Source organism: Sciurus carolinensis, chromosome 14 (genome assembly GCF_902686445.1).
Source record: "Sciurus carolinensis chromosome 14, mSciCar1.2, whole genome shotgun sequence".
Taxonomy (NCBI): domain Eukaryota; kingdom Metazoa; phylum Chordata; class Mammalia; order Rodentia; family Sciuridae; genus Sciurus; species Sciurus carolinensis.
Genome location: NC_062226.1, coordinates 17,988,223 through 17,999,379, shown reverse-complemented (window position 1 = coordinate 17,999,379; position 11,157 = coordinate 17,988,223). Strand labels below are relative to the sequence as shown.

The following is an 11,157-nucleotide window of genomic DNA, read 5'->3' as shown; positions in this document are numbered from 1 at the left end:
ACATAGGTTTGGAAAGAAATAAACTGCCTGGGTTTAAGGTATGCCAGTATCTCTGATTGTAATCTCAAGCAAATTGCTTTCTGTGTGACTCATTATACTTGTCTGTAAGGTGGGGATACGTGTCCATCGCAAAGAAATGTCATATAGATTAAATGAGCTAATATCGTAAAAGTGCTTAGACCAGTCTGGCCCGTAGTGAGGTTGTAGTAGAGTTGACTGTCAGTCTTTCCGTTGCCATGGTTACTACTACTTAACCAAGATCACGTGACAGTTTTGGGAGCCCCCTTGGTAAAATGGGCACCATATAGGCAATGCCGAGGGAATCTGAGTAAAGACATCAGTGAGAGGAGCTCATAACCCGTAAATTGCTCTCCAGATGTGGGCTGTGGTCATGATGCCCTCCAGATGTGTGGGAAAAGCCATTAGTGACCCTCTGCAAGGAGCCAACATCTGGAGGCCTGACATGCCATCCTCTCAGCCTCTGCTGCCCTGTCTCCCACAACCCCTTCTCCCACCCAGAGGCAGCTCGCCAGTTCCGAGGCTGCAGTGAGAAGAATAACATTCTTCTGTTCTCCGTCCAGTGTGGAAATTCCATCTCTTTGCCGTTTCCATCATGTCAGAATTGCACTAAGGGTCCATTAAGGCTTCTTGTGGGAAGGGAGGAGGGTGTGGAGTGCGAGAAGGAATGGGAATCCCTTTTACTGAGCTTTTTACTAGTACTCTTAGATGAAATCTTTCCATCCAGTCACCAAAGTGCTTATTGGGTCATGGCTACTGCTAGAAGGTGATTTTTTAAAAATAGACCAACAGTGAAAGAATGCCTCATTGAAGCAGAGCACACATCCGTGGCTTTTTTATTTTTTCAGTCCATTTTTTTTTTTTTTTTTCCTATTTGCTTTCCCAAACACAACAGTGTCTGGGTTAGTTCTCAAAGCACTTTTGGATTTAAGGTAGAAACTGCTTTGTAGGGAGTCCCCAGAAGTAAGTCAGTTCAGCACAACACACATTTATTTAGCATCGACTTGGTGCCAGGCACCATGCTGGCATGAGAGGCCCGGAGCTAAATGGAGCATTGCACTGTCTTTGGAGATTTCACAGACTTCGGAGGAGACGAGTCACAAAACCCAGAGCTTTCCAACATACTGTGTTAAGACTAACATGGGCGTGATCCCTGACGGGTGGCAGTATCAGAGGAGGGGCAGATATGCAGACATTGTGTGGCCTGGGCCCAGCACGGAACCTGGCACATAGTAGGTCCTCTGTAAGAATACCATGAATGAGTAATAAGGCTTGTCTCTTAGGGAACAAAAGAGATTTCCCAAAGAAAACAGTATTGGATCATGGTAGAATATACGTGCAAGGGGAGACCACACAAGGGGGCCCAAAGGAAATTTACTATAAGCGTTTAGGGAAGTTGGTTCATAGGTTTCAACCTGAAGGGAGAAGGTGAAGAACGAGACTTGAATGAATTAGAAAATCAGCTATGTGGGGGGCTTAGCAGAAAGAAGAGCTGAAAATCTCATCCAGGTTCTACAACTCAACAAACTCCAGTTTTTCCTTGCCTGCATTGGTCTGCTCAAGGCGCAGAGAGCTGGAAGTGAGGCTCCAATTGGCCACACACCCATCCAGTGGCTGGGCAGCAAGAGACTCACCTGAAGTGGGAGAACACAACACCAAGACCATACCCAAGGGGCCAGGGCAGAGAGGGTTCTGCACTCCCTCCCTCCAGAGCCATCAGGGTGTCTTGGGGAAGGATTCATTCTTGCTGAATAACTAGAAGAGAAATTAATACTGTCCACCACAGCAAGAGTGAGACGTAGGCTAAAAGATGCTGAGCATGCATGATTTGAGAAGCAGGATGAATCAAGGTGTGAAAGTCTGAAAAACTAAAGGGTGGACAGGGAATTCAAAGCAGATTTGGAGCTTGGTATAGGACATAAGACAAAAGGCCTCAGCAGCAGGGTATGGGGAGAGTACAGGTTTCCTACACTTGAGTCCCCCTGGGGATGGGATGGGATCATGAAGCAAGCAATGGAATCCAGTGCCATTCTTGCCTGTGTCGCTGCTGCCTGGGAACACTGGACTGTTTTTGCTTAGCATAAAGGACTGCTGTGTGTTTTGTGATGGCTCCATCCCACTGACATTGGGATACGCAGACTAAACAGGTTCAAATACCATTAACCCAATTATAGTTGTTCTGAGTGAGCGCTAAGTTTGACCCATCCCCACCTGGAAGTTTCACTTGAAGACTTAAAAGGAAAAAGGGCAAAAAAATTTCAACAGTGGCCCATGTTGCAAATTCCCAGCCAATCAAGGAAACCCTACCACCCTTGAATCATCCTTTGTTCTGTTTCCATTTTATGATATCATTTTTAGTGCAGCCCAATGTCTTGTGTAATAGAACATGAGGTGGGGTGAGAATCTTTTTCTCCCCGAAGTCAGGTTTTGTGGGAACCAATATTGATGCCAAGGGAATGCACAAGAAAATAACTAAAGAAAGAAATGTCAAGCCACAGCCTTTACTGAGCACTTACTGTGTACCAGGCTCTATGCCAGAGTCTTTCTTATTTATTTATAATGTCTTCCTAGCATACTAGTGAGGTAGATGAACCTGTTTTTCTGGTGACTAAATTGAATTTCAAATCTATGAAGACTCCATGTTTCAGGAAGCTGGAATTCGGACTCAACTTTCACTTGAGTAAAACTATGTGTTCCTCAGAATTACTCTAACCCTTAATGTAGGTATTTTCTCCTTGTTACATGAATTCCATCTCAACTTGAACATCTCTCTCAATTTGTAGCTCTCTAGTGACGGAAAGTTCACCACAGACTCCCCCACCTCAGCTGTCCCACTCCCAACACGCAGTCCTTTAGATGAGTCACCCTGAGTGACCCTCATCTTGGCTCAACCTTGCTCTCTTAAACCCCAACAAAGGGATCCATCCCTTCAGCTTCATGCCTATGATTTCAGTATCTGAAGATAGAACTGGACCTGAGTATATTCCCAGTGGAAACGCACAGACTGAGTGGAAATTCTTTTGTAAATCATCTAGTCCTGTGGTTCTCAATCATGGCACCCATCAAACCATCCTAGGAAACACACAAACTCACCCAAGACTTACTCAATTGGAATCTCAGTGGGGGCCCAGGAATCTGTTTCCCCCCAACCTTCTGGGTCATTTTGAGGTTTCAACCTGATTCTCTAAATTGTGGAAGGTCAAGATTCTAAGAGGGAATGAAATTTGCCCAAGACTTCACAGTCGATCAGTCAGGTTTTTGTTTTGTTTTGCTTTTCTGGTAAGGCAGACTTGCCTTGTTAATTGCTACAGATGGCTCCCCTAAGTACTAGCTTCTTGTTCTGCCCCAGAAAGGTCGTTGACTGTGAAGTTGAATAGCTTGCAAGTGAAGAAACTACGTCATTTCTCATCATAAAACCTAATGAACCACAAGCAGGCTGGTATTTGTGCTGCAAAACCACCAGGAGAGGCTGGCCTGACTTGGCACTTGCCTTGATTCCTGAGAAGTAGTCAGGCTTTCTCCCTTCCCTTCCCTACCTGCCCAGAGTTCAGGAAAAGGGATGGGCCCGGGGTTACCATGGGGTCAGGAATGCACTGGAGATAAAATCGGGGAATATTCCAACCTCTGTTTTGCCACCGAAATTGTTGGTGGCTACCAAGTGGGATGAGCACAGAGACAAGAGGCAACACCGCGACTGACATGACTGGCACAGACTCTGGCTGTGGAAGGTGCTCAACAAGTGGCATTTACTGCTCTTGTCATTGATTATTCTATTCTGAATCTCTGAGACCAGCCTCTCTGAGCAAGGGCAGAGTGTTTTATATTTGAATATATTTCCAGTTCCGGAAAGCAGTCTCCAGTCCCTCAGGGTCCCTCAGGGATCCAACAAGTGGGCCTCTTGGACTACAGACAAAGGGAAGTGGTCAGGCATTCAGAAGAGAGAAGGCCCCAGGACTGCTCAGACTTAGAGATACTGCGTGAACACAGATCCTTAGCCTGGTCTCCTTTTTCATCAACACAGTGGGGGTCCTGAGGCCTGCTCTAGAAGAGGCATGTAAGAATGATTTTGAAACTACATCAGCACACTTCTTCTGAGTGTCTCCCATACACTTTAATCTGTCCTCACCCCTGGAGACACAAGACATGGTCAGATTCAGGAGCTCACATCTTAGGGGGAAATAGGCACTAAAAGAGGCCATTTGGATCCAATGAGCTAGGTAGAAACATCATGAGAATCTGGAGACTGGGGAAACCAAAAAGAGGAACCCTCAACCTGAATTCGGGTGGTAAGGTCAGAGCCACTTTCCTGGAATAAGTAACTCTTCTCCTCCAGGAGTTTGCTTTGTAAACATCAATGTCCTCTTCCAATGTATAGGAGTATTTACCTACTCCTTGTCCAATGCAGGCCATGGAACCTTGAAACTCCTAGAATACTAAAGTTGAAGGATTCCACAAAGAAGTTCAAGTCCAATCAAATTGTTTATGAAGAGACAGTGAGGGCACAGGTGGGAAAACACTAGCTCTGGGGAAGTGGCTAGTGTCAGAGCTGGCTAGTGTCAGAGCTGTGTCCAGAATCTGAATTCTTAACTACACATTTGGGTGCTTGCTGTTAGCTGAACTTCCCAGCCTCCTTGTCACTTGTAAGTGTGTGCGTGTACACACACACACACACACACACACACACAGAGGCACACATGCCTGCTTGTCCAGCAGGGCACACCTGTGGGTCCCTCACCCTCCCCTGCTGCCAACTCTTATAAAACAGGAAAACAGAACAGCTTGGCCTTGGTTATAACGTGTACAAACACATGGAGCAAAGTTTCCAAAGACAGACAGACAGTGAACACCTTTCAGGGTCTGGCAGTTTTATGGGCAGAGGCCAATTAAAAGCACACCCCACACAAAGCCTGTGGGTTTTGTTTGGCTGTGGACTTCTCTCCAGGCCCCTCACATGCTGTACTGATGGCGCAAATTGGAAGGACCACCATTCTCAAGGGATTCAAGCATTTGTGACCCTCAGTCGAGGTATCAAGCTCAATTTTGCTGGGTGCTGACTATAAGCAAAGTCCAGTGTAAGGGTCCAGCATACAGAGAGAATCCTTTGCAGCCGATCCTGTGTGATGCTTATAGTCCGGTGGCATTGAGTTCCACAACAAAGGCAGGGAGTTTACACTATGAGAGTCCAGAGGCAAAAATCACCTGCTCCTCTGGGAGAGGCAGAAGGCATCAGGAGCCACTGAATGACATTTAAACTGGATCTGCCCAGCTGCAAAGCCATTCTTGGCAGAGGGCAGCACATGCAGAGGCCAAGAGAAGCTGTGTGAGAGGGCACTTCCAAGACTTCTGTGTGCTGGAGACTAGGTCATTAAATGTAAGAATGACAACAGGCCACATTTATGTAATGCTTGTTGCATGTTGGGTACTGTGCTAAGTATCTGATATATACTGACCCATTTAATCCTCTCAGAAACCTTCTGTGGGGGATTGCTATTTCTCCCAAAAGCCAGAGGAGAAAACTAAGGCATGGCAAAGTTGCCATTTGCTCAGGGCTATGGACATTAGCAACCAGTGGATGGTTGACCATGACAGTGACTGGGATTGTCTCTAGGGCAGTGGAGATGGAGTATTACGGAAACAGTAGAGAATCAGGGAGCCCCAGTTCTCCAAGGCCTTCCACTGAGATCTCCATCTTCTTTAGACTGGCCAGATGCACATAATCATTGTGCTGCTGTCAACCTCAAAGAGAGATAGCGAATAGAAAAGTGGAAGAAGAAAGTAATCTTCGTACACAAGTCATCATCTGACACTAATCCTCATGCCCATGGCACATATATTTTCCCCAGTGTGGTAGGGGCCTACGGGGAACTCGGAACCCAGAGAGAGTTAATGGCCTGCTCCAAGTCATACAGCCACTGTCCATCAGAGACAAGATTAGAACCCAGAGCTCTCCCCCTCAAGAGGAAACATAATAGTAAAGATGTCGGGGTCAGATGAGGTCTGCAGTGGAATACTAACTGCCTGAGACTAGGAAGTTTCTTAAATTCAATGAGGCTCCCTTATTTCATCTATAAAAGGGGAATGATAATTTATACATCCCAGAGTTGGAACAAGTATATGAAATAATACTTAGGTAAAAAAATCAGACAACCACTAAGAAATCAATTAAGTGAGGATGTTGACAAAGATAAGGAGAGTGATGATGAAGATGACGATGAGAAGAAGGTAGGGGTGGTGGTGGTGAAGGAGAGGAGAAGGACTCCTTGGTAAGTCCAGTGGCTCACTCTTCCACATAACTGCATGGTTACACACAAATCCATACATACTTTCCACGTAAAGCTAAGTGATATTCTTGGCTCTCTAATTTTCCAGTACTGTACCTGCAAATCATTCCTCATCCATGCACTGCCCATTAAGCCCATGTGATTCATCATCCACTTCATGCCCCAGCTAGTTCTGCCCAGTCTAACACTCAAACACAATGGAAAAGAGAAAACCCAGGTCACCAGGCCCGTTAGTTAGCAAGTCTTATTGAATCAACTTCCTTTACACCTCTCAGATGCAGCCCTACCTTGCAATGGCCCCAGCCCAACACTCCCCATGTCCCTTCTAAATAATTCCTACAACCTCCAATCCAGGCTCCAGTGTCTCTCTTCTATTCACTACTATGCAACAGAAAGTTCTTTTCAAAATGCTTATCTGGCTATGTCGCACCTCTGCTTGCAATGACAATATGGTGTCACTCTGACAACCTCTTCATCTCACTGCACACGCACTTGCTCATTGTCCCTCAAATGGGACACACGTTTACAGATGAGCTGGTCTGTCTGTCCACAAGGCCCTTTCTTGACTGCTGTATTTACTGATTTCTCACATCCCTCCACTGTGAAGATTTTCCTGAGGACCACTTGTCTTCCAATGACAGAATACATTGCATGGCCCCTTATTTCCTGTGTAAATAAGTCATCATAGCTAGAATAGATATTTATTGAGAACTTTTGTTGTTAAGCACCAAATGGCTTTATATGTATTATCTAACTTAATCTTCCCAACAATCTTTTGAAGATGTGTATTTATCCCCTCCACAGATAAGGAAAGTGAAGTTTAAAGTACTTAAATTGGTATCCGCTAACTTGAACCTCCTAGCAAGACCCAGTTTCTCTCAGGGTCTAGCCCTTCCTCACTATAAATTACACAGCCAATATTTAAACTCAGATTGACTTGACTCCAAAGTGTCTGATTTAATCACACTGCGTTTAGTTAACCAAGTTCTAGAAGTTCCTTAAGGGCAGGAGTTGAGTCTTCTTAATCTCAAAATCCCAAACCAGAAATCAATACTCAGGTATTTGTTGAAAGTTAAACTTAGCTTTTGACTAAATATGGAGGAAGGAAGCATTGCATCCATTTGCCTGGGAGAGAGTAAGTACAGGGCTCATGGTTTGGAATTCTTTGTCTGCCCAAGTTTAGATCTCAGTAACTCAAAAACTTCATTGATGGGATATAGGATTTGGAGCAGGTGATTCAATTGGCCTAAATCTCAATTTTTCAAGTTGTGATCAAAACAGAACATGACTGTTTTGCAGAAGGTTAAATAAGATAAGCACGTAGAGTCCTTGATGGGATGAGGATTCCCTAAAGGGTAGTTACTGGCGTTTGTTGGCATTTGTCTTTGCAATGCACCCTACGATGAAGCTTGCTTGGAGATATTTCTTGACCATAAAGAGAAGGGGTTGGTTTGGGGAAGAAACATGGTGGTGGAGCACTTGGCTACCATGTGTGAGGTCCTGGGTTCAATCCCAGCACTACACACACACGCACACACACACACACACAAAGTCAAAGAAGGGGGTCATGTAAGGATGACTTCTGGTGTACCTAGGGGTGCACAGACACCTCTGTGTGTTCACAACTTCTTTAGTTTGATGGTGGAGATCACATGAGTAGTTCCATCCTTACCAGCACCATGAGACATGAGCTGTCCTGGTGTTTTCTGTGGCAGCAAATGATTCAATCATTAGTCTCATCTTGTCAAGGCCCAGGCCCCAGATCTAGAAGCGTCAATTACACTTTGAGATTTTTCTCTTTCTTTTTCCAACAAAACGTTTTTTTTACAAATATTGATCTAACTCCATTTCCTATCATGGCAGAGTGCAAGCAAGAGTGGATACACACACACGCACTCACCTGTCTGATCAGACTTCTGGTTTCCTATTCTTAAGAGCCCTATGATGGCTGGAAAGAAAAGGAAAGCCAAGAAAAGGAAACTGAAACCAGAAGGGGTGTGGACGGGAGAACGAATGTGAACATTGGAATGGCAGCATACTCCAGGACCACCACTTCAGGGAAAACCATATACTTTTGCTTGAATATCTTGCTGTTGCATTAATTTTCATATTATGACCATTTTTCTTTGAGTTAAATTTTTATATTATTTATGATTCACATCACACCGAGCCCCGTTAGTCATTAATTCTTTCTCTTACTCAGAATTCTCTAGACTTTCCCAGATATATTTTCTTAGTTATCTCCTTAAGATTCATAACATTGTGGGTATTTTCTCTATAAGAAGAAAACAATCATGTACTGCATACTCTGTTATATTGTGTTGGACACATCCTGACCAATTTCTCAAGATGCTCAAAAATCCAGCAAGGGGATGGACTGTCATTGACTCCATTTTGTTGGTGAGGAAACTGTTAAGATGTATAGTTACTTACCTAAAATCAATAGCTGGTTAACAGCGGTGGAGTCAGACTCAAAATTAATCAGGCTCAGATCACTGTCCCAGCCTATTGGGCAGTTTAATTTTCTGAAACTGTTGGGCTAAAATTTTCCTCAGGTTGAGCCAAGAAAATGGAAAGCTGTAGCACTGGATTTTCTCAGCAAAGGCGTGGGACCAGGGTTCAGGGAAGGATATACATGAGAGGCATTCAGAACAGGGTTTGTCTCGTGGCAAGTACTCAATGAATGGTAAATATTACTTATTATTTTTATTTTCTGGTAAAATGAGTCCTCTCAGAACATACTAACCCTGGGAAGAGAAGAAACATCAACAATATAGAAGGCATTTGCTCATCTAAACTCCACCTGCATGCTTGCAGAAACATAAACCCAATGATGATAAAACCTCTTCAAAGAGCACCCATAGCTTAGATTGTTGTAGATGAGGCAGATCTGCAGGCACCTAAGTTGTTTAGAAGAATCTCTGCTTTCTTTTCCTTCATAGTCCTCTTGTGGATCAAATTCCTACAGAAATGAAGCTCAACCTGTAGGTTTTCAGGAAAGACACGGTCGATGTCATCTACTTATGAACACTCAGCAGTAGGCCCCTTCTTAACTGCTTGTATTTGACTGATAGTCCTTTCCTCCTCTAAATCCCCACAGTCCCTACTCTCCCAACAAGTGTCATTCCGACCTTATGATATACCTGATCCACATCTCCTTTCCTCCAGCTTGCTGGTTACCTGTGCTAACACCATGTCATTGAGAATTTATAATGCCTCTTTGTACCTATTACCTTCCCAGGGAACACACTAGCAACAGCACAATTGCCATTTAAAAGGAAATTTCAATTATGCCTCAATAAAGCTGCCTAAAAATAAATAAATAAAAGGAAAATCCCATGTTGGAATGTCTCCCCCATGAACACAGGATCCATTCTGTCATCACTTCTTTCCTGGAAAACGACTGTGGTCACCCTCTCTTTGGGGCCCTCTCCAATCCATCTTCTACCCTGTAGCTGAAGCAATTTTTCTTAATGAGCAAGTTGACAATTTCACTCTTGTTAAAGTCCTTCAGCGGCTCCTGGTTACTTCAAAATAATGTCAAACTTCTTGTTCAAGACTAGATGCTCTGCTGAGGTCCTAGCCTCTCCTCTTGCCACTTCCTACTTCAACACATGTCCTACATGAAAGTGCTCCAACTCTTGAATGTGTTGTACTTTCTATTTTCTCTCAGCCTGGAGCAAATCCCATCCTTCCCACCTTTGTCTGGCTCATTCCTCCCCTTCTCCTCATTCTTTGGGCTTAGGTTTCACTTTTTAAGGAAGCATTTCCGCATTCCACCACCCATCGAGGAGTTCAGAGAACCTCCATTCTTCCCCTGGCACAGTTGGACATCACCAGATTGCTTCTGTATGATAACTACTGGACCATGAGTTCCCTGAGTGCAAGGAACTCCTGCCTTCAGTTGCTAATCCTGTGCCTGGCATATAATATCTACTAAATAAATATTTGTTTAGTGAATAGACAGAAGTCCTCCAAACACACTTCATTAGTAAGAAATATCACCCAAGCAGAAAGAGAGACAATAGGAATTTTTAATGCACAGAAAGTCCTGCAGGGACTCTGGGCAGACAGGAAGAAGCAGAGGTCCTGCAAACTCAGTAATGTCCAGAAAAAAAAGAGAGAGAGAGAAGTCTTAAAGACCCAAGCTTCCTCACTGCAACAATCCTTAGGGCTTCCTTCCTGATGCCGAAGAGGTCAAACTGTCTCTCCACAGGTCTCTTCCAGGGGTCCATGGTAGGAAGGAAGCTGAGTAGGGCAGGAAGGAGGAAGAAAAGGAAAGGCCGCTTGGTCTCCACCTGAAGGCTCCTGCCACCCGACTGACTTCCATCCATAAGAAAAGTTTTAAAAAGGAGAGACATTTGATAGAGTCAAATAATATCTTAGAAAAAATAAAAGAGAAAATGAATAATTCCATTGGTTACAAAGTTCTCTGTCCACTATCCACAGGAGGAGCACTTTGCTTTGGCCTTGCTGACAAGTTTCATCTGCCAGGCTCATCCTCAGCTGTCCCCCAGCCCACCCAGGCCCAGGATCCACAAGAGTACTGCTCCCCCTAGGAGAGTCTCTGTGCTCATGGAGGGCAGTACCCTCCCTCACCGGCCCTTAGACTCCCCATACGTGTTTCGGGCCATGGACACCATCTTCTCCTCGCATGTGATTTTGGTGTCCTTGAGGACGCTGTACCACACCATGCCTGCAGGCCGGACCTCCTCACTTCGGCAGAAGAGGTAGGGCACCGTGTCCACGCGGCTCTGGATGTAGGCGCTTCGCAGGAGACTGGAGCAGTGGCTGCTCACCCTCTCCAGCCGCCGCAGGATCAGGTGGGCCTTCCTGAAAATTTGAGGAGACAGCAACG

The 11,157-nt window shown here is 44.7% G+C and overlaps 1 protein-coding gene across 6 annotated transcripts in view; it reads right to left on the bottom strand.

Moving 5' to 3' along the window:
* Positions 1 to 10,319: 10,319 nt before the first annotated feature.
* Positions 10,320 to 11,157, bottom strand: part of Astn2 (astrotactin 2) — an 851,054-nt gene continuing 850,216 nt past the window's right edge. For all 6 annotated transcript variants that reach the window (XM_047524417.1, XM_047524419.1, XM_047524418.1 and 3 more), the window contains one exon: positions 10,320 to 11,132. In XM_047524417.1, the coding sequence (XP_047380373.1) occupies positions 10,895 to 11,132 (238 nt within the window). In that variant the 3' untranslated portion in view covers positions 10,320 to 10,894. The remainder of the gene's footprint in view (positions 11,133 to 11,157) is intronic.